The following is a 22,822-nucleotide window of genomic DNA, read 5'->3' on the forward strand; positions in this document are numbered from 1 at the left end:
GCATGAGGCCTTGGCTGTGAGAGATTCTTTGGCTGCTTTTGTCATTAGTCTCTCTTGTTCCTAGCACCCTTACGATAGTGCGGGGAGTCTTCTGGCAAGAGCTGCTCTGCCTTTCTTCTCCGAGTGCAGAGTCAGTGCCTTATGGAGGCCTACCACTAGGCTCAGAGGCTCAGCCAGGTCCCTTTCAATGGCCCTTGCCCTTGCCCTGCTGTTGCCAGACAGCTGCCTTGACAGGAAATGAGACCTCACAGAGTAAGTGCATCTGTGCATGTGAGTGCACGCTTCAAATAATGCAAAAGATAAACTTGGGACCCTCAAATCTTGGAAACGTAATTTTTTTCACGAGATTGTCTTCCATGCCTGAAACGACAATGTTTGCAAATGGCCTAAAACACGACAGTTCAAACCCTTCTTTTTTTATAAAATTTGGTGAACATGATCAATAATTTATAATAATGAGTTAGCAGAAAATGGCTCAATCAGAAAATGATTCTTTCCATCTTTAGGCATAGCGGTCATGATTGGCAAGATGTCTGGAAGGGGAAGAGTAAACATAAATTGAACATTCTTAGGATTTAAGATGATTGCAAATTCGACATAGCCATTTCTTATCCAGAGTATTTAAAATGACTTGTTAATGATTATCCTTTTCTCAGTCTTCTTGCTTATGAAGAACTGTAAGAGCTGGAGAGAGTTCTCTGCATCTTTTACCATAAGCACCCTAACCTATGAGAGCGTAAAGAAGACTGGAAAAGTAATGGTTAATGGCATGCAGGTCCCTGCCTTCCTTTCCTTCTGAGTCTTCCATCCATCTGCTTTACTTTACTTTTCTTTCCCATCTGCCATCTCCCTTGGGGCTTGGGTGAACACCTTAAGTGATGAAATGTGATTTCTCTCTCAATATAGATGGAAGTAAAAGTGTTTGCTCTTGGTAATTAACACAGCTTGAACTGGATGTGCTGTCGACAGGGCGCTGCTGAGATGCTGCTGCTTCCTCTTTCAGGGCATGGTTTTCGTGTTCTGACTGGGGGAAAGGTGAACCAAAGAGCATAGCAAGTAATTCAGACGCACATTGGTAGTGTTGTTTTTGTTATTAGAGAACCCAGAATAGGATTCAGATACCCCATGATGCAGTTTTAGAGATTGTCTTAAAGGCCTTCAGTGAGCAGTTCTGGTCCCCCTAGTTCCCCATGAGGCCCAGTTATTTTACTTAAAAATGTTTGACTTCCCTCTGTAAGATTTAGGATTCTTAAGTATGAAGTAGTGAAATTATTAATTAGAATATTATTGCAAGTTTTCACTTAATTTTAATTCTACTGCAGTTTTTTTTACGCCTAGAGTCCCAGGTGAGTAGTGGACTACAGAGTAGTCTTGTTGCTCAGTGCTTTTTGCTGCTCCATCAGTTGTCCCCTATAGAGCACATATGTTTGCGCTGTGCCTGATCTTTTGGGTTTACTGAAAGCAGGTCTTGTGAACCATACAGGGAAGTAGGCAGAAGTCTTGTGGGTAGCAGTCAGTTTCACTGGTTTTTGCCAAGGGACATCCCAAGAACAAAGTTGAAATGAGGTAGTCATCTAGATCCTTTTTTTTTTTTTTAAGATTTTTATTTATTTTTTGACAGAGAGAGAGAGACAGCAAGAGAGGGAACACAAGCAGGGGGGAGTAGGAGAGGGAGAAGCAGGCTTCCCGCTGAGCAGGGAGCCCGATGTGGGGCTCAATCCCAGGACCCTGGGATCATGATCCGAGCCGAAGGCAGACGCTAAACAGCTGAGCCACCGAGGCGCCCCAGTCATCTAGATCCTTAAAATGAGTTGCCTATGGCTTGCAATCAGCTGATTTGATATTAAGTAGAAACCAAAAAAAGCCCCCTAAACTTCCATTCGATAGCAAGTGGAAATCTGTTGCCCCCATTATCTCATCTTAAACTTTTTCACATCTCATGACAGTATTTGTCTGCCCTCTGACGTACTCAGTGCCCTTCCTTCCTTCCTTCTTTCTTTCCTTCCTTCTTTCCTTCCTTCCTTCCTTCCTTCCTTCCTTCCTTCCTTCCTTCCTTCCTTTTTCCTTTCCATTCCATTCCATTCCATTCCGTCCCTTCTTTCATTCAGCCGGGGTGGGGGGTAAAGTTGAATGTTGATCCTGCATCAACTTTTAGAAGTCACTTCCCCCCAAATTTCTTTTTCTTTTTTTTTTAGGCTTTCAGCCTTATCATTTGGTTTATATCCTCAGGTTTATACTCAATCCTAAAGCCTTCCCCCGCACCCCTTGACTTTACCTTTATGGTCCTATCACTTATCAAGTGAGGTTCCTTTGTGACATTTTTTGATCGCAGGGTTAACAGGAAGAGAATCAAATTGATGTTTGGAATGAAAATGATAGAGAAAAATTCTCCTGATTTTTTTTCGTTTAGTTTTGCTTTTGAAAAGGAGGATTCTTCTGGCTGATTTCTAGTCTTTGGTCAAACAAGCAGTATGTGGATATTAAAGTTGGGAAGATCAGGTGGTAGAGAATTTGATTGGCCTTTATTTTTTAGAGCAGCTTCTTCTTCCTGATAAGACTAAAAGGTAGTAGGATGTGTTGGGTAGAGAGAGTTTAGGAAGTATAGACCTCTATCTGAGAAGGTCCCTCTCCTCCTTCATTTCATTGTATAAACTGTCATGGTGGAAATCATTTTAAATCTGAACAGTTAAACTGTCTACATGCTCTATATTGGCTTATTATCAGTTACATTATCTTCACTTGATTGAGATTATTGGTTTCCACTTTGTTCTCAGTGACCCTTAAACTATATAGCCTAACATGAACTTTTTAATATTCCTAGATACCTGGTTATAAACTAGGACATTCAGATAGGTTTTCACTTTTTCTTCCTTCTGTTGATGCAGTGGAGGTCTAGGCCTGACCAGCTGCTGTGCTGCGTCTCCTTTTGGAGAAAGAAATACTCTTTAAATCCCATGGCTTGGGGCATTTTATACGGTGGCCATGCTGAAAGCTCTCGTGTTCTGAATTTTGAAGAGCATGGAAACCCAGACACGTGGAAATGCCCCTTCCGCCTTTCTCCTGTTCACACTGTGCTTGGGACGGTGGCTGTGCCTTGCTTTCTTCCTTGGAAAGAGAGTCTCCATCTTCCACATTCCCACCCAGGGAAAATTCTAGTTTCTAGCTGCCTGGAAATTTGATGTTGAGAGTATCTTCAGAGCTGCTTTGGTTTTGCTGAAAATGGAGAAACATTTCCGCTTCCATCCGCATGCACAGGTATTTCCTAGTACTTTCATGGCTCGTTCAGGGAAACAGATAAAATGGTTTCCACCAAATAACAGATTTATACATTGTCACTATTATTTAGTGTTTTTTTTTCCTTTATTCTTTATTTCAAAAACCATTTCCCCGATGCTTTACTGGGGCAGTTAAGCTTTCTTTTCCTCTTGTTTCTTTCCTTTGTTTTCTTCCCCTATTCTTTTCATGGGTATGTGTCTCTTTTGGTGGTTTTTTTCTTTTCCATCTTTATTTTCTGAACTTACCTCCTGGTTCCTCGTTCCCTGCATGCCACTAACTATTTTCATTAGATATTAATTGATTTGTGAATTCAGGCTGAATTGCATCATCAGCAGATGGCGGATCCAGACTTGTTGGAAGAGTCCTCGTCCCTCTTGGAGCCAAGTGAGATGGGAAGAGGCACACCTTTAAGACTTGGGTGAGTACTGTTTCAACCCTCCATAACTCAGTGGGGTCACATTCATGTTTGCTGTCAATAGAGTAGCGAGGCTGGGCATTCACTTGTTTCCAGGATGTGTTCTCTTTTGAGCCTCTTGAGAGGTATTCCTATGTCACTTTGGATTCAGTTCCTGAGCTGTTCTGTCAACTCTCTGCTGGTTCTTGGAAGAAACCTTTGGGAGCCGTTTTGACATAACATTGCTTAGTCTTGTGTTATCATGTTTGCCCCCTCCCCTCACTTCCCTTCTTTGTCTTAAAGCCTTCCAACACATGGCGTGGAATAGAGTTCCCCATCTGGCTCTTCTTCCCACAGTTTCGTGGCTGGTGTGATTAACCGGGAGCGCATCCCTACTTTTGAGCGCATGCTTTGGCGGGTCTGCCGGGGAAACGTGTTCCTGCGACAGGCTGAAATCGAGAACCCCCTGGAGGATCCTGTGACTGTAAGACAAGAAAATTGCGTCCCGTGGAGTAGGTCTTGTAAAGGGAGCTCAGAGCAGTAACACTGCATGGTACCACCTGAATCTGACTCTCCCGCAGAGGAGCCCTTATGTGTCCCCCTACCCTGATCTGCGAATAGGAAGTACTGCTCTTTTCCTCTTAACTTCCATCCTCTGTGTACCTGTGATGTATACTGACAGATGCATAGACATTTTCGAGCCCCACCTGTGTTGGTATGATTTGGACTATATGTTTTTTTCCCCTTATTTTAAATTTCAGCTTTATATACTTTTGTTACTTATCGAGGCCAAAAGAAAATTAACTTTCTATGAAAATTAGAGCATGACATCTGGTTCCAGGTTTGGTAATACCGATGTGTAAGAAGAGGAGAGAGTTCCTCCTCAACTATGAGCTTTATAAGGTGATGAAAATTTTAGTTGGTAAGGTTTTTTGTCTATTTGTTTGTTGGGAGATTTAGAAACTTAGTTTAAAAAAAAATAATTTAATGTGCAAGGTAGGAGGATCTTCCCTACCCAGTGCTTTGCAAAGTAGGAATGGCTGAACATCTTGGCATTTGACATAATGGGACAGAGTTCTTAACATCAACCTACACTAAGTATGGTGAATCCTGATTTCAAGGATCACAAGCAAGGCAGATGAAATGTTCTGCAAAAAAATTTACTTCACTTTTGTATTGGTAATATTTGGAAGCCTGGGCTTGGATTTTCTGTTGAAAATTATCTTTTGGATATTCTTATATTAATATCCTTTGCTCCATGAAGAGAGATCGGATTGTGAGACTTCTCAGAGTGGGTGGGTCATGCAGCTGAAATGGTCTGGGCACCTGAGGCTTTTATCCTTTTATCCTCCTGAAGAGGAGAGTGGTGACACTTAGGGTTCGGGGAGCCCCCAGAGGAGCAGTTGTGCGGACCCACCGGAGGCTGTCCTCGCATTGTGGGAACATTGCAGTCTGCAGTGACTCCTAATGTGGAGCTGTTCTCAGGAATATTCAGCCAAGTTTCTGGGCAATGGAAACATTATTTTATCAACAAATTGAGGAAAGGGGTCTGGATAGCTACAGTAGAGAGGCTGCACAAGGAATGTGCTCCAGTTTATTCTCCATTCTGGAGAATTTAGGGATTTAAGGCTCTTTGCCTCATTTTCTTCATTCCTCATCTCCTTTTATCCTTCTAAAGTTTGTTTTTTATTATAAAAATTCTAGGAATATGAGAAAATACAGGCAACCAGAGGCAGTCTTGGTTAACATCCAGTTAAGCTAATTTTTCTGATCTTTCCCTACAGTCCTTGTGTCAGACTTCATGTGTGAGCTTGGTATTTGGAATAGATTGCCCTCCTCCTCCCTGCCCCTTAGATCAAACTTAGCATGAAGCATGATATTCCACATCAGCCCTCTTCCCAAACCCTCACTTCCTTATAGTTCCTCAGTCCCCTTTATCTGGTAACTTCTAAGCATAGAACAAACAGGAACGGCTTCCTTTCCTCACCTCCATCCTTACTCGGGCAGTGTAAGGTTTGAAGTTGAATTGGTAAAAAGGGCTATATGGTGCTACAAGGAGAATCATCTTCGTGTCTGTGTTCAGCTCATGGTTGAGTTTAAAAACAAATATCTAAGGTTTTTTGTGTGAATGAGAGACTACAGGGCAAATGTTCTTATAACAGAGCTTAAATGGATGGAGTATGATAATTCAAGTGCAGGGTTGCCATATCCTTCAGTGACTCCCGTTGTTCCTATATCACCAAGACAGTAGGGTATTTAAGAAATTTTCTTCCAGGCCAGAAGTCTGAATTCTCTGTTTTGGGTTTGGGGCCCAGGGTGACTACGTGCACAAGTCCGTATTCATCATTTTCTTCCAAGGCGATCAGCTGAAAAACAGAGTCAAAAAGATCTGCGAAGGGTAAGAGAAATGTGCCTCCCTGAGGGGTGCAGCCAGGCTGCCTAACTATTAAGTCTTAGAATATAGAATAGTGAAACAATAACCCTTTTAGTCTACTTTGACACAGCGCATATATCTTTTAATAATATTAGGGCTATTTTAAATAATTAGAAATGACCTAGGTTCGTTTTTAAAAAAGTACTGTCAAAACTGCAATTTCCTTTCTTTGGAAAAAAGTAATTAGAACTCGTGGTTTATAAATGCTACATTGTTCTAGGACAATAGGTTTGTGTACCCAGCAGTGTGCCATAGGCGCTGTGCCTGCTCACTTTTCTGAAATTCTGTCCATAAGATCTCTTTTCTATGCCATTTTTCTTAAGTAATTTACAATATGATTTGTATTACTGAGTTTAAAAAATTTTTTTATTATGTTATTGAGTTTTTAAAATTTTAATCTAAGGGAATTCAGCAGCTGCAGAGAATGTCAAGATAGTACAAATATTACTGCTCAATCTATAGGACATTTTGTATTTATTAATGATCAGTGCACCAGTCTGAGCTAATCCTTCTAGTTTTGGTCCTTCTGGTACATTAAGATTACTTTCTGAGGTTATTTAAATTGAACAGGTTAAGAAACTTCAGTGTCCATCAGGCTGTGTCTGTATGTTCCAGGTTCCGGGCATCACTCTATCCCTGTCCTGAGACACCACAGGAGAGGAAGGAAATGGCTTCTGGAGTTAATACCAGGATTGACGATCTCCAAATGGTACCAGAGGGCTGGAGGGAATTTTTTTGTGTGTGAAATACTATAATCGAAGACCGTTCCCCTTCCTTGAAACACTAACAGTTTATTAGGCACCAAGAGCAGCCAGGATGCAAAAAAATAAGTGTCCATGGGTAACTTGTGCCCTTGGGAGCTGGGGAAAAGTTTCAGGGAATAACTGTTAAAAATAGCGTAACAGTGTTAATCATCCTCAAACATGACGGGAATGCTATATATCTGAAATTGTTGTTGCTTCAAGTATTCAGTTTCCCTCTTCATGAGTCTGAGGTATTTTTTGTGAGTAAAAAAGTATACTTAGTTAAGGAAAAAAATCAAGTAATACAGAAGTACATGTGAAGTCAGTTCTGCCCTCTCTCACACACTCTCTCCCTCCAGAGGCAGCCACTCTTAACAGCTTGGTGTGTAACTTCTGGTCACCTTGGATCTTAACCACACGGTCTAGCCAGAGAGTCCTACTGTAAGTCTTGTACCCAAGAAGAGACTATTAGATTTTTACCACATCACCAGTGTGGTTAATACGTTCCATGGTTGTCATGAGGTCCTAAGGACGGAGTCATGATTGAGGTGTACATGGAAGGAAAGTGTGACCAGTTGGAGCTTTGTTCCCTGTTGAAAGGATGTGATGTTTGCCCTCTTGAAACATTAAAACATACAGTAGTCCCCACACCCCTTTATCTGCGATTTTGCCTTCTGAGGTTTCAGTTACCCACAGTCAGCTGTGGGTCTTAAACATGATCCCCTGATGATGTCAAAAGGTTATAGTAGCCTAACGCTGCATCACATGCCTACATCATTCACCTCACTTCATCTCACATAGGCATTGTATCCTCTCACATCCTCACAAGAAGGGTGAGTATGGTACAATAAGATATTTAGAAAGAGAGAGACCATATTCACATGACTTTATTATTATACCATATTGTTATAATTATTCTATTATTAATTGTTAATTTCTTACTGTGCCTAATTTTTAAATTAAACTTCATCATAGGTATGCGTGTATAGAAAAAAACGTATTATATATAGTTAGGTACTATTCACGGTTTTAGGCACCCACTGGGGGTCTTGGGTTGTGTCCCCTACAGATAAGGCGGCCCACTATACTTAATCTCAAAGGCAGTTCTTTCCAGCAGGGGCAAAATAGTCAGAGATATGTTGTAACTCCCATGTCAACTCCCTTTGTCATCTTTCCCTCCAACTCCCATTGTCTATGACCCACCAACTTGACCTATTTCCACCTCCTCAGAGATACACTTACCTGTTTAACCACGGGAAGAGAGTTTTTAGAACTGCTGATGGGTGATAGGCCAGTTAGTATGTTCTGGGTTCTAGGGCTATCTTACCCCTCCTAGACTTATGTGTAGATTTTTAAAAGGCACAGGCAATATGGTCAGAATTTGATCTTTGAAATACCCAGCTGTATGAACTGAAACTTTATTATTTATTTATTTATTTATTTATTTATTTATTTATTTATTTATTACGATTTTATTTATTTATTTGACAGAGAGGCACAGCCAGAGAGGGAACACAAGCAGGGGAAGTGGGAGAAGAAGAAGCAGGCTTCCCGCTGAGCAGGGAGCCTGATGTCGGGCTGGATCCCAGGACCCTGGGATCACAACCTGAGCCAAAGGCAGACACTTAACAACTGAGCCACCCAGGTGCCCCTGAACTGAAACTTTAAAAAGAGATTGAGGGGTGCCTGGCTGGCTCAGTCGGTAGAGCATGCAACTCTTTTTTTTAAGATTTTATTTATTTATTTGACAGAGAGAGAGAGAGACACATCAAGAGAGGGAACACAAGCAGGGGGAGTGGGAGAGGAAGAAGCAGGCTTCTCGCTGAGCAGGGAGCCCGATGCGGAGCTCAATCCCAGGACCCTGGGATCATGACCTGAGCCGAAGGTAGACGCTTAACGACTGAGCCACCCAGGTGCCCCAAGCATGCAAATCTTGATCTCGGGGCTGTGAGTTCGAGCCCCAAGTTGGATGTGGTGATTACTTAAAAATAAAATCTTTTAAAAAAATAATAAAAGGGTTGCCTGGTTGGCTCAGTCGATTAAGTGTCTGCCTTTGGCTCAGGTCATGATCCCAGGATCTTGGGATCGAGTCCCACATCAGGCTCCTTGTTCAGCGGGGAGCCTGCTTCTCCCTCTGCTGCTCCTCCTGCTTGTGCTCTCTCTCGCTATGTCAAATAAATAAAATCTTTTTAAAAAAATAAAAAAATTAAAAGGGATTGAATATCAAGGAGTAAGATGTGGGGGGTGGGGGATGGGGAAAGAGAAAAGCAGATAGGGCATTACTTACAAGTTTATCCCCATCCTTCCAGAAGTTTGAATAGTAGTTGTAAAATTGTCAACAGCCAGAAGGAGAGAAAATAACTTTGTTCCTTCTCAGGTGATACAAGAGTTTCTCTAGCATGTGTTTTTTTTAATTTAATTTAATTTAATTTAATTTATTTATTTATTTATTTGAGAGAGACAGAGATAGAGCACAAGTTCCTCTAGCATGTGTCTTTTTAATTTAATTTAATTTATTTATTTATTTTAGATTTTATTTATTTATTTGAGAGAGAGAGACAGAGATAGTGAGAGAGAGCGCAAGTGGGGAGAGAGGGAGAAGCAGGCTCCCCGCAGAGCAGGGAGCCCGATGCGGGACTTGATCCCAGGACGTCAGGATCATGACCTGAGCCGAAGGCAGACGCTTAACCAACTGAGCCATCCAGGCACCCCGCATACTTTTTTTTTTTTAAAACCTCTATGGAGGTCTCCACCTACTGCCCTTCAGAAAGTAGTTACTACTTTTTTCTGAATTGACTTGATGAGCCAGGTATGATGGCGCCTTGTGCTAAAATGGTTAGTGCATAGCTTTTCTTCTTTAAGGAAATGTGGAGATTTAAGGTCAGTTTTCATGCAGAAGTATGAGTGGTGGGTTGCTCGCCCTTTGGCTTAGCCCCTCTCCTGCTATTGAAATCTTAAATGGTGATAAACAAGGCAGTAGAATGTTAAGTGTCCCTGCCCCTTCCTTTCACTCTAGTCTTGGCAGTGTGATTACTGTGAGGGCAATGTGTACTGGTTTCCAAAGGATCAGCACTGAAACGTTTTTTTTCCCCCAAGAAGCCTGACAGAAAGATAAAGCCTTATCTGCCCCACGATAACAGTGGTATGTGGCAGTCTAATCTCCTCTAAGGCCTTGAGTCCTTCTGACCCCATAGTGTCTCCTGTCCCTTGTTCCCTGGCATGGAGTCTCTCTTGGCATAGGCGGGTGATGGTGTTCAGCACTGCCTCTTTCCCATCATTCCCTGATGCTGGCTTATGTTCAGGGCATTCTGCAGCTAACTGTTTTTAAGTGTGGATTTTGTCAACTCCCAGCCCTATGATGCTGACTTCTTTGAGTCTGAGTTACAGACTCTACATGGAAAGCCATTGCTCTTTAATGACCCAGGTAAGTAAGCTGTGGATTTGTGGGAAGATAAATATAGAGGAACTAAAAACTATTTCCTCAGGTTTCTCTTCAGCTTGAAGCCAAATGAAAAATGAATGTTAGTAACTAAAGCTCTAATTTCTTGTAATTTGCCCCCTGCAAAAACCATTCTAGTCAGAAGAAGAATAAATCCCTAGCAACCCTTCTCAGAAAGCTGTGCCTCTTTGTCATTCATATCCTGAGACCCAAGCCTGGTTTAGAAGGATCTCTCCTAGTTCCTTTCTCTCCCAAAAGGTTCTCAATCAAACAGAGGATCACCGCCAGAGGGTCCTGCAGGCAGCCGCTAAGAACATCCGTGTCTGGTTCATCAAGGTGCGGAAGATGAAGGCCATCTACCACACCCTGAACCTGTGCAACATCGACGTGACCCAGAAGTGCCTGATCGCAGAGGTCTGGTGCCCCGTCACCGACCTTGACTCCATCCAGTTTGCGCTCAGGAGGGGCACGGTGAGTACCCCACAGCTGGCAGTGCAGTGGGAAAGAGTGCGTCCCACCCACTGTAACATTAATTGATCACATTTTTATGGCATTTTTACTTTCAGAGTTCTTGGATATACTCATCTTGTACTCCTCTTGTTTCCTAACAGTACATTTTGTGTATCCTTGTTTTCCAAATGTGGAAACTGCAGTTCAAAAAAGATGAAATGACTGGGTGCCTACGTGGCTCAGTCTTCAGTCGGTTGAGTGTCTGACTCTTGATTTCGGCTCAAGTTATGATCTCAGGGTTGTGAGATCCAGCCCCACATCAGGCTCCACACTCAGTATGGAGTTTTCTTGAGGTTCTCTCTTTCCCTCTCCCTGTGCCCCTCCCCCCATTCATGTGTGCATGCTTGTGCACACTCTCTCTCTCTCTCTCTCTCTCTCGCTCGCTCGCTCTAGCTCTCAAAATAAATAAATAAATAAATCTTAAAAAAAAAAGACAAAATGACATGGGTCATATACCCATGATTCTTCAGAATAGCTCCTGACCAGAACATCAGTTTCCTTATCCATTCTCTCTGCTCCTCAGACTGATTCTTTTTTTTTTTTAAGATTTTATTTATTTATTTGAGAGAGAGGGTGGGAGGGAGAGCACAAGCAGGCGGGGGGCGGGGCGGGGAAGGAGCAGAGGGAGAGGGAGAAGCAGACCTCACTGAGTAACTAAAGCTTAGTTAGTTACTACTTTGGTAGGGAGTAGGGAGCTGAGCCTGAGCAGGGAGCCTGACGCAGGGCTCAATCCCAGGACCCAGAGATCATGACCTGAGCCAAAGACAGACGCTTAACTGACTGAGCCACCCAGGCACCCCCATCAGACTGCTTCTGAGGGATAACCCTGGCAGTCCTGTCTAGCAGTTAAAGTTTGAGAAGATAACGCTGCTGTCTCCATAAAAGGAAAGAAAAACGATATTCTTGATAGGCAGATGAGGATGTCTCCAGACAAGGAAGTTCCATGTTTTCTTTGGTTGCACATTTTAGAATTGAATTTTCTAACATGAGGATATTCTTTCACACTTACTTTAAATCTTTCAGATTTTATACCTAGCTCCAGTTTCTCCAAAGACTGGGCAAGATTGAGATGCAATTCACATAAAATAAAATGCACCTATTTTATATGTATAGTTTGATGAATTTTGATAAATATATACATCTGTGTAACCACCACAATTAGGATGATTTAATTTTGATATATGTGTTTAATGTTTCCCAGGAACACAGTGGTTCCACTGTGCCCTCTATTCTGAACAGGATGCAAACAAATCAGACGCCCCCAACCTATAACAAAACGAACAAGTTCACATATGGCTTTCAGAACATAGTAGATGCTTACGGAATTGGAACTTACCGAGAGATAAATCCAGGTAAAAAAACTTGAATCTTCTCCCTCTAGAAGTTTTATTTTTTGTTTATTTGTTTCTTCTAATGCCTCCCTTCAGATGTTCTTGGGTAGCTGGCATAAAACTAACGATGTTGTCAAGACCTCAGCTCTAGTGTAATTCCTATAAGGAGGTGCCCATTTTGACACACGGAGGGAGGTTTATAGCTAGGTGGCACTCCTTTGAGAGGTGGTTTTATAGGAGTGAGCTCAGTGGATTGGATTCTTTTGTGTATCCTCACAACTATGAAACGCCTGGCTTTCTCTAGCACATTTGCAGAATACTTTAAGCAAAAAGTTTTTTTCCAAGATTGCTGATATTTTTAAATGGCTTCCCTATTCCAGGTTAGACAGAGAAAATATAGCAATTATTGACCATTTTAGACACAAAGCAGGTTTCACAAAGCAAAAACAGGAGAGTTAATTATTAAATCAAGAGTCTGAGAATTTGTTTTTAGCTAGAGTCTTCTGGTCTTCTGCAGGACTGGCTTTGCTCTGAGTCTGGGCTTTCTCCCACTTACCTGGGAGCTTTTTTCAGCTGAGAAGTGGTTGCTGCACAAGAGAAGAAAGCTAGCCTGTCAAAGGAGCAGTGTTCCAGGGCTTAGAGAAAAGGAATCAAAGAACAAAGGAAGTGCCCAGCCAGGGCTAGGGACAAAACTTTCACTCTCTGTGTTCTTTGCTTAAAATGCTAGCAGTAGCCCAGATCCCATCAGAGCTGCTTTGTGAGGACGTGCAGATCCTGCCATGGAAGGTTTTCTCTGGGAGTCTATTTGACCAACAGCTAGGGAATAAGTCCCCTCGTACTGATCTTAGAGTATGAGGAGGAATGTGATCTGCTGCGTGGTTGCGGTTTTCTGTACTTTGTTTTTTTCCTCTGGTTTCTTTATAGCTCCCTATACCATCATCACTTTCCCTTTCCTGTTTGCTGTGATGTTTGGGGACTTTGGCCATGGTATTTTGATGACCCTTTTTGCTGTATGGATGGTATTGAGGGAGAGCCGGATCCTCTCTCAGAAGAATGAGAATGAGGTAATATTTGCTCCATGTGTGTTGGACTGAAACTTTGTAATTTCTCAAGCATTCATTATAAAATTAGGATCTGGAAGTCTTCTATCCATGAATTTATAGAGAAGTTACAGAGGCTGTTTCAAGAGTAGAGAAGTTATATTCATTTTAACTCTAAAGCGGTCATGTGCTGTGAAAGTCATTTCCTGTTAGCATTGTATTTTGGCCTTTAAGTTCTCTGACCTGGGCTGTGGGGTAAATTAGTGTGAGAAGAATGGTCATATATTCTCAATAATGTTGTCACAACAATAGTGTTGAGCCACAGGGAGTACGTTTCATTGACTTCTTTCTTCTGGTTCCCAGATGTTTAGCACCGTGTTCAGCGGCCGGTACATTATTCTGTTGATGGGTGTGTTTTCCATCTACACTGGCCTCATCTACAATGATTGCTTTTCCAAGTCTCTTAATATCTTCGGGTCATCCTGGAGCGTACGGCCAATGTTCACTTTATATAATTGGACGTAAGTTGCGAAGAAGCTAAAAGTCAGGTTATTCCTTTCCTGTTCAGCTCTGATTTTCCAGACAAGAGATAAACTTACACTTCTTTAGGAAGTGGCTGGCAGCGTCTCTGTTTCAGAAGAATGCAGTGTCCCTTCTTATTTGTGCCCCAGCCTGGCAAATGTTTGTGATTCCTTCAGCGCTATCAAGAAACTGAGTGCCTGGGGCGCCTGGGTGGCCAGTCAGTTAAGCATCTGACTATTGATCTCAGCTCAGGTCTTGATCTTGGGGTCGTGAGTTCAAGCCCTATATTGGGCTCCATGCTGGGTGTGGAGCCTACTTAAGAAAAAAAAGAAAGAAAGAGAGAAAGAAAAAAGGAAGGAAGGAGGAAGGAAACTGAGACTGTAAATTTAGGCACATTGTTTCTTTTTGTAAATTAAAAGCAGATTCCCCAAATTCCCTACTTAGTTGTGTAGGTGTGTTTGTTTTGGTCTTTTGTTATTTCTGATCCCTTTTCATTCTCAGATGCTAGTCCTTCCTCTTTTATTGAAGAGACAAGACAGCTGTAGTAGTTTCTTTTAGGATCAGTTTTGGACCCCAGCAGTTTCCCTCTCTTGATAAAAACAAATGGAACTTTTCTTCTAACATGGTAGGGAGGAGACGCTTCGGGGGAACCCTGTTCTGCAGTTGAACCCGTCTGTCCCTGGAGTTTTTGGTGGACCATACCCTTTTGGCATCGATCCAGTAAGAGCTCTTCTTTCCTATTATGTCTAACACCAGATTTTTTTTTTTTTAAGATTTTATTTATTTATTTATTTGAGAGAGTGAGCGAGCCCATGCACACGTGGCATGTAGGGGGAAGGGCAGAGGGGCAAGGAGAGGAAGAGGGAAAGAATCCCAAGCAGACTCTGCACTGAGCACAGAGCCCATTGTAGGGCTTGATCCCAGGACCCCGAGATCATGACCTGAGCCAAAACCAAGAGTCGGATGCCCAACCAGCTGAGCCACCCAGGTGCCCCTAACACCAGATTTTTAAAATGCAACCCTGAGGGCGCCTGGGTGGCTCAGATGGTTAAGCGTCTGCCTTCAGCTTGGGTCATGATCCCGGGGTCCTGGGATCGAGTCCCGCATCGGGCTCCCTGCTCCTTGGGAGCCTGCTTCTCTCTCTGCTTCTCTCTTTCTCTCTCTCTCTCCCCCCTCTCTGTCTCTCATGAATAAATAAATAAAATCTTTAAAAAAAATTTTTTTTTAAATAAAATGCAACCCTGAAGTGAGAGAATTAAATTAAAGATAGTTATTTGGTTTTCAGTTGCAGTATTTTTGGAGAGCCCTTGTGTGTCTGTCTAGAGTACTTCCAAAACATAAGAAACCCAAGTGCCTTAGGTAGCTGAATAATTTTTCCCACACTGCTTATTTCAGAGATGCCTAATAAGTTTGACCCTGGGAAGATTGACTTTTAAGACTCCTTCCCAGTTTATTTCTGTTTAACTTATTTTGGGTTTTGTTTTTAGCAGATATTTTAACAAAGCAGAAGCAGTTCTTTCCTATGGATTTTTAGATTTCCATTTTAATCTTTATATACTTACAGAAACTTTTCCCAGAATTAAAAAAAAAGTGGGCAAATTGTGATCAGATCTTTTGTATTGTGTGCTTAAAGGAGGATAGGGGGAGGAATTTAAGAATGAGCATTCGACAGGAAGGAATACAGAATTCCAGAGGAAAAACAGATCATTATGGGCCAGAAAGATCAAGGTTTCTTTTAAAAATGGGCATTAATTTCAGATTGTTAACAGGTGAGAAGTGTGTGCAAAAGCATAGAGGTGGGGAGATGCAAAGTTACTCATTTTGATTATTATAAAAGCAAATGTTAGTGAAATGGTCACTGTGGGCCAAGCACTGTGCTCTGTACTCTGCCCTCAGCACATCTGATTTCCCCTGAAACAGTTTTTTTTTTAAGATTTTATTTATTTATTTGAAAGAGAGAGAAAGAGAGAGAGAGAGAGCACATGAGAAGGGGGAGGGTCAGAGGGAGAAGCAGACTCCCCGCTGAGCAAGGAGCCCGATGTGGGACTCGATCCCAGGACTCCAGGATCATGAACCTGAGCGAAGGCAGTCGCTTAACCAACTGAGCCACCCACGCGCCCCGTCCCTGAAACAGTTTTGATTTCCCCTGAAACCGCTATCCATGTCATACAGATAAGGAGACCAAGGCTTGGAGAGGTTGAATAACATTTCACATAAGCATTTAACAAATGTTTACTGAATCTCTGTTGTGTGCAGGCATAGTGCTCGCTGGGGGAAACATGTAATTTAACTTGTAGCTCCTGCCCTCAAGTAGCTTAGAGTCTAATAATGTTAGGTAACTTTATATAGTGTTCTTCAGTTAACAGAAAGTTATCTGGTTTTGTTTTGTTGTTTTGTGTACATCTCATTTGATGCTTAAGGGTAGGTGTTGAGTTTGAAGTGCCTGTTGGAGGCACAGGTATAAATGTCCATCAGGCAGTTGGACCTGTAGAACTGAGTATCAGGGGAGACTGGGGCTGAGAGAAACAGTCACAAGTTGTCAGGTTAGAAGTCACAAAGGATGAGCTCCTCAGAAGGATGTTGTTTCAGAAAAAATGATGCCAGGCTAGCCGGTGGAAGACCTGGCTTATCATGCTCCTGAGTTTAAACTTTATCCTAAAGAAGACGGCGGCGGGGGGGGCGGTGCAGGGTAGGTTTGGGCACAGGGAAGTGACCACATCAGAGGCATTGATTTAGGAAACATAATGTGATGGTCAAGTAGGGGCAGAAGAACTATGGAAAATATTACAGATGTCCAGGCCCAGGTGACAAAGCTTAAGGCAACTAATATTTAAAAATAGATGGAGGGGCGCCTGGGTGGCTCAGTCGTTAAGCGTCTGCCTTCGGCTCAGGTCATGGTCCCAGGGTCCTAGGTTCGAGCCCCGCATCGGGCTCCTTGCTCAGCAGGAGTCTGCTTCTCCCTCTCCCGCTCCCCCTGCTTGTGTTCCCTCTCTCGCTGTGTCTCTCTCTGTCAAATTAATAAGAAATCTTTAAAAAAATAAAATAAAATAAAAATAGATGGAACTCCCACAAGAAGACAAACTAGAAGAACAGGTGGATGACAAGCTTATGGATCCCACAGGACTGTAAAACTCCAGCACCAGGGGAGAGTAATATATTGAGCTCCAGGTGTTTCCTCACAACTCGTTTATCCTTCAGGCTAAAATTTTACATTTCTTCTTTTTCTTACCTTTTTCCTGTTTCAGATAGATTATTATTTTCCAAATAAATAAGTAAAATTAATAAAAATAGATGGAATGACAGCACCATGGGGATATGATCAGTAAAACAATGACTGTGGGAACATCTACAAAATAAATGTCCAAGTTTCTTCAAATATTTTGTAAGGAATAAAAAAGGGGAGAGTAGGGGGAGAATTTATAGATTAGATATTTAAGAGCTGTGTCAGTGTAGAGACCTGATCTGGACTCTACTTTGAATAAATTAATTATGTTTTTAAAAAATTGGGGCACAGGGTGTCTGGGTGGCTCAGTCGGTTAAGCATCTGCCTTCAGCTCAGGTCATGATCCCAGGGTCCTGGGATCGAGCCCCACATTGGGCTTCCTGATCAGCGGGGAGTCTGCTTCTCCCTCTCCCTCTGCCTCTCTCCCTGGCTTGTGCTCTCTCTCAAATAAATAAATAAAATCTTTAAAAATAAATAAATAATAAAAAATTGGGGCACAATCAGGGAAGTTTAAGTACTGACTATATGTTTCATGATATTAAAGAATTGTCATTAATGCGTTGTGGAGTGATAACAGTATTGTAGTCATGTTTTAAAAAAAATTAGTCCTTACCCAAAAGGGGGGGGCTGTGGCACCTGGGTGGCTCAGGCAGTTAAGTGTCCTGCTCTTGATTTCAGCTTAGGTCATGACCTCAGGGTCATGAGATCGAGCCCCATGTCCATGCTGGGCGTGGAGCCTGCTTAAGATTCTCTCTCAGGTGCCTGGGTGGCTCAGTCGGTTAAGCATCTGCCTTCAGCTCAGGTCGTGATCCCTGGGTCCTGGAATCGAGTCCTGCATCGGGCTCCCTGCTCAGCAGAGAGTCTGCTTCTCCCCCTGCCTCTGCCCTTCCCCCTGCTCCTGCTCTCTCTCATACTCTCTCTCTCAAATAAATAAATAAAATCTTTAAAAAAAAAAGATTCTGTCTCTCCCTCTGCTCTTCTCCCTACCCTCTCCTCCTCCTCCCCAGCATGCGGGCTTGCTCTCTCAAAAAAAAAAGAGTCAGATTTTTACAGCTAAAATGATATGGTATCTGGACTTTGCTTCCAAATAATATGGAGGTGGGGAGCAGGTTGTCTGTATGATAAAATAAGATTGACCTTGAGTCAATAGGTAATTGTTCACCTGGGTCATAGGTAAATGTGAGTTTGTTATACTGTCCTTTCTACTTAAATCTGTGTTTAGAACTTTCCATAATTAAAAAAAAAGCTTTAAAAGGTGAACAGGAGCGCCTGGCTCACTCAGCTGGTGGAGCATGCAACTCTTGATCTCAGGGTCGTGATTTTAGCCCCATGTTGGACGTAGAGCTTGCTTTAAAAAAAAACAGGTGAATAATAATATCCTATTCATGAACTCTGTAATGCCTTTTTGTTTCCTTGGGTTGTGACAGATCTGGAACATTGCTACCAATAAACTGACCTTTCTCAACTCCTTTAAAATGAAGACATCTGTTATCCTAGGCATCATCCACATGATGTTTGGAGTCACTTTGAGCCTCTTCAACCATACGTGAGTTGCTCTGTTTATGTCACAAGCACATGCGTAGCTTAGGTAATGCTTTTGCCTAAAGAAATCATGACATCTTTGGGGAGGGATAAGTAACTCAGAACCCTATTCTGTGTTAAAGAAGTGCTTTTATAAAAATCTCATATTTTTAAATGAGGCTTAATTAATATTAGTCCCTTAACAATTCACAACTGCAGGAAAGATCTTTGAAAAACCTTGTCATTTTCATCAAAATTAGTGAATTACTTTTTTCTTTTATTTGTAACTCATATAAAATTATGAACTGTGGTTCCAGAATGTACTATATTTTCCAATCTCTTTCTCATGGGAAAAGATTGGTGGGGGTGGTACCAAGATGTTCAAGGTCCAAAAGTTTGAAAGTCATGGTTAATCCTGCTTGTCTCTTTTGGCCTCCAGTGCTTCTGGCTGTTACTTCTTAAAGTGATAAAGACAGAATTGAGGGAGCTGTAGGTAGGAAATCTAGTAAGTACTCCATTCAATGTAAGGGTGTCCCTGGGTCTGCTCACCATTTTTTTTTTTTTTTAAGTAAGCTCTATGCCCATCGTGGGACCTGAATATACAGCCCTGAGAGCAAGAGTCCCAGGCTCCACTGACTGAGCCAGCCAGGCGCCCCTGGGTCTATTCACCTTTAACACTTTTTTTTCTCTCTTCCTTTTTAGCTATTTCAAGAAGCCCCTGAATATCTACTTTGGATTTATTCCTGAAATAATCTTCATGACCTCTTTGTTTGGCTACTTGGTTATCCTTATATTTTACAAGTGGACAGCCTATAATGCTAATACATCTGAGAAAGCGCCAAGCCTTCTGATCCATTTCATAAACATGTTTCTTTTTTCCTACGGGGACTCTAGTAATTCGATGCTGTATTCCGGACAGGTGCGTCAACTTGGAGGTGGATTGTCTAGGTGGTTATCCTAGATCAGGAAGCCGGATATTTCTGTGACTCTGGAAAAGCCTTTAAAAATCTCTTTCTGTGGTATTAGTTTTCAGCCCATACGTCAGACCTAAATTCAGCCCATTCTCCTTAGCTTCGGAGAATCTAATTAACTCCTGTGTCCACAAAGGGTAGAATTTATAACTCCCATCCTGTGAGACAATTCCTGGGCTTTGCCACAACATCTTCTAATTATTTTGAGAAGCTAGATAGTGTTATTCCTAGATCAGTAAGAAAGTACTGTGTGGGGGCAATTTGTGCTGGAGTTGGAAACTGCATGTTTGATTAATGTGGTGTGCCTTGTCCTTACTTTGTAGAAAGGAATTCAGTGTTTCCTGGTAGTGGTTGCGCTACTGTGTGTACCTTGGATGCTACTATTTAAACCACTGGTCCTTCGCCATCAATATTTGAGGAGGAAGCATTTGGTGGGTGTACTTTTATTGCTGAAAGTCACTAAATTTTTTTTTCCTTGAGATCAAGGCAATTCCTCACCAGATATAATGAATCGTGTATAAGTCTATACGCTCTTAAAATGCACTTGTGTCATATCCCAGCATGAGCACTGGACCTGCTGAAACTTAAAAAAACAAAAAACAAAAAAACCCATGTACTTGCTGTTCGAACATCTGGATTCAGTTTTGAGTAGCTCAGGTAGAGGAAACAAGTCATAAGTTTTTATCTTTCATGGTCATGCTTTGCTCATGCTGTGCTTAGCACAATCCAGGTCTGGGCCTGCCTAGATGCAGCGTCAGCCAAATCAGGGCTGCAAGAGCTGCAGGTGGATGAACCCACTCGTGTGGTTTGCCTGGGCAACCACAGGGCTGACGCTGAGACATTTTCTTTTAAAATGAGACCATGATACTTTCACCAATCAAGACATCCGGAAAAAAGATTTGGTTTAAAGAACATTGATTTTTTTTTCTTTTGAAAAAGCAGCACATACACTTGTGTTTACTTAATGTATGTGTGCTTATGAATTCCACACACACACACACACACACACACACACTTAAGTTGCCAAATTTTCATTTCTGGCTGTGCAATAATGCTTACTTACCACACTCGCTAGTAAAGCCCAAAAGATCTTAGTGCATGACTCTCATACAGCTGTTAGATTATGATTCCTTTTTGAGAGCAGCTGAGTTACAAGACCCTCCTTCTCCCTTTTCTGACCATCTTCATCCTTCCATGTACCCTCCATCCGTCTCTCCCCTCACTCCCTCTTTTGTTTCTTTCTCCCTTCCTCTTCTCTTCCATTCACTATCAGGAAGGGCAGCCTGTGGAGGCCCCAGTCAGCTCAACCCCGAGCCAGCAGGGACTAGAGGCAGCAGCGGCTGCAACAGTGAGTGAACTAAAACTGACAAACCATCACATTTTGTGTAAAGAGGTGGCAAACAGTGCAGCAGAACTCTTTTCAGTTATATCGAGAGCATGGGACATGTGAGCTCTTGGGAAGTACATCCTTGTTACTCATTAAGACGATGACAAAAGATTTCCACCTCTTATGAATAGATTCTAATGTCATCTTTACCATTGGTCTACTAAGTTTCTATTAAAAACTGTAAGTACAGTCATGTCTATGGAAGCAGAGTGACTGTTGTACCCTCTCAGAATCCCATCATCTTAATCCAAGATGGCAGCTCTTGGATTCATCCACTTTCATGTCTGTCTTTTGTAACCATATATTAGATGATTTTTCAGCATGGAGTGAGAACATTCCTGTGATTTTTGAATTAATTTCCCTGCTCTTTAAACTTCTGCTTTGGAGGGATGCATGGACATTTGGTCCATTTTAGCTATGACTTTCTCTCCTGCCAGTGGGGCCTTATACATGTCTACTCTGTTGTGAGAGACTCAGAAGCCCTCCTGTCCTCAGCTGCTCCACTGAGACCTCCAGTCTGCGTGGGTCCCATGTGCCGTCTGCATCTGATGCAGTAAGCAAAGTCATCTGTTTGGATCTTTCCTTCTTTAAATACCAACTCATAATTCAGCAACAGCACTTTGAATGTTAAGCATTTCAATATTTGCCCTTAGAAACATCTTTTAACCAAACTCTTTTACTGCACTATTACCGACTTAGCCCAGTCTATTCTAGGTAATCAATAAGATTTTTAAAATCTCACCAGCAGTGATCACACATGTTACTAGTGTGATCTAGTGCCATCATACTCCTTTAAAAGAAAATGAAATATTTAGATGGATGACCATTTCCTTCATTAGGTGTTTCTGATCATTTTAAACTTAGAAACCTGCCATAATCCTTCTAGAACGAGTCTAAAAGGGCTGACATTTTGGATCAGAAGATAATTTAATGTTGCTGCTTTTAATTATGTTCAAATAGGGACTTACTCTCTCCTTTCCTATGAGAAATTAGAAAAAAAAAAAAGCCCACAAAGCACATACTATCCCATTATCGACATCCTTTCCCAGTGCTCTTCTTTTTCCTAGTCTTGGCATATTTATGCTTCTGATGCATCAGTCTTGATGCTTTTAACTCTGGTATCCTCTTCTGTGACACTACCCAAATTAAATGTCCCCAGTCTGGAAAGCTGCACATTCATGGGATCTTCTTCGCCCCACTGGTTCTTTAGCGAAATATCTGGTTCTAGAGAGCAGCCTGAAGGCATCAGAATGGTCATTTTACAACAAGGGTCCTGGATTCTTGACCCTAAGGGCTGAGGATACGATCATTGATCTGTGTTTGTTCTGTTCTGTGTCCTCTTGGTTGTCTATAAGTGGTGTATCACAGTTTACTTTTTTCTTTTCTTTTTTCTGCTGATGTATGTCTCTTCCCCCCTACCTATAACTCTCATGTCCTGTGTCCTGAAGGGACAACTTGTTAGTGTCTGCCTGGGGAGGTGATTTACCTGTCTGCCCCTCTGCTGGTTGGGGAAAGCTTCAGAAATGACCTTCTGTTTTGGGAGCCTTAAAGCCTGAAGGCTACTTGGACCCTGTAACCCATGTCAGGGTACTCTGGGGTCCTCTCCTGTCAACAGTGACCTTTGTTGTACTTGCAGTCCACCTTCTGAGGGTTGTCAGGTGTAAGGTTCACATGACCTGGAGGTGTCCAGGGTCTCAGGGCTTCCCGAATCTGACTACACATCAAAATCACCTGGTAAACTTTAAATTTGTTTGTTTCTTAGGGTATTAAAACAAAAGAAGAAATGATAGAGATGGTCCCTAATTCCATGACCTAGGCAATCCCCTACTGACATTAAAAAGTAAAATTAGGGGACACCTGGGTGGCTCAGTCGGTTAAGCGTCTGGCTCTTGATCTCAGCTCATGTCTTGATCTCAGGGTTGTGAGTTCAAACCCCACGTTGGGGCTACTAAAACAAAAACACAAGAAGGTAAAATTAAAGCAATAGGTTAGAGAATGCAAGTAATACAGAAAGAGAAAGCCCCCCTCTCC

At 42.1% G+C, this 22,822-nt stretch overlaps 1 protein-coding gene across 10 annotated transcripts in view; it reads left to right on the top strand.

The window, feature by feature from the left end:
• The window catches only part of ATP6V0A1 (ATPase H+ transporting V0 subunit a1), a 94,965-nt gene that overhangs the window by 56,680 nt on the left and 15,463 nt on the right, over positions 1-22,822 (top strand). For 6 of the 10 annotated variants that reach the window (XM_027567771.2, XM_027567773.2, XM_027567770.2 and 3 more), the window contains 12 exons: positions 3,591-3,694; positions 4,028-4,154; positions 5,986-6,068; positions 6,720-6,813; positions 10,545-10,757; positions 11,998-12,148; positions 13,052-13,191; positions 13,531-13,688; positions 14,319-14,409; positions 18,340-18,458; positions 19,136-19,352; positions 19,728-19,835. In XM_027567771.2, coding sequence (XP_027423572.1) covers positions 3,591-3,694; positions 4,028-4,154; positions 5,986-6,068; positions 6,720-6,813; positions 10,545-10,757; positions 11,998-12,148; positions 13,052-13,191; positions 13,531-13,688; positions 14,319-14,409; positions 18,340-18,458; positions 19,136-19,352; positions 19,728-19,835 — 1,605 coding nt within the window. The remainder of the gene's footprint in view (positions 1-3,590; positions 3,695-4,027; positions 4,155-5,985; positions 6,069-6,719; positions 6,814-10,544; positions 10,758-11,997; positions 12,149-13,051; positions 13,192-13,530; positions 13,689-14,318; positions 14,410-18,339; positions 18,459-19,135; positions 19,353-19,727; positions 19,836-22,822) is intronic. The other 4 variants (XM_027567775.1, XM_027567774.2, XM_027567777.2 and 1 more) reach the window with 3 other exon arrangements.

This window comes from Zalophus californianus, chromosome 16 (genome assembly GCF_009762305.2).
Source record: "Zalophus californianus isolate mZalCal1 chromosome 16, mZalCal1.pri.v2, whole genome shotgun sequence".
Classification (NCBI taxonomy): Eukaryota; Metazoa; Chordata; class Mammalia; order Carnivora; family Otariidae; genus Zalophus; species Zalophus californianus.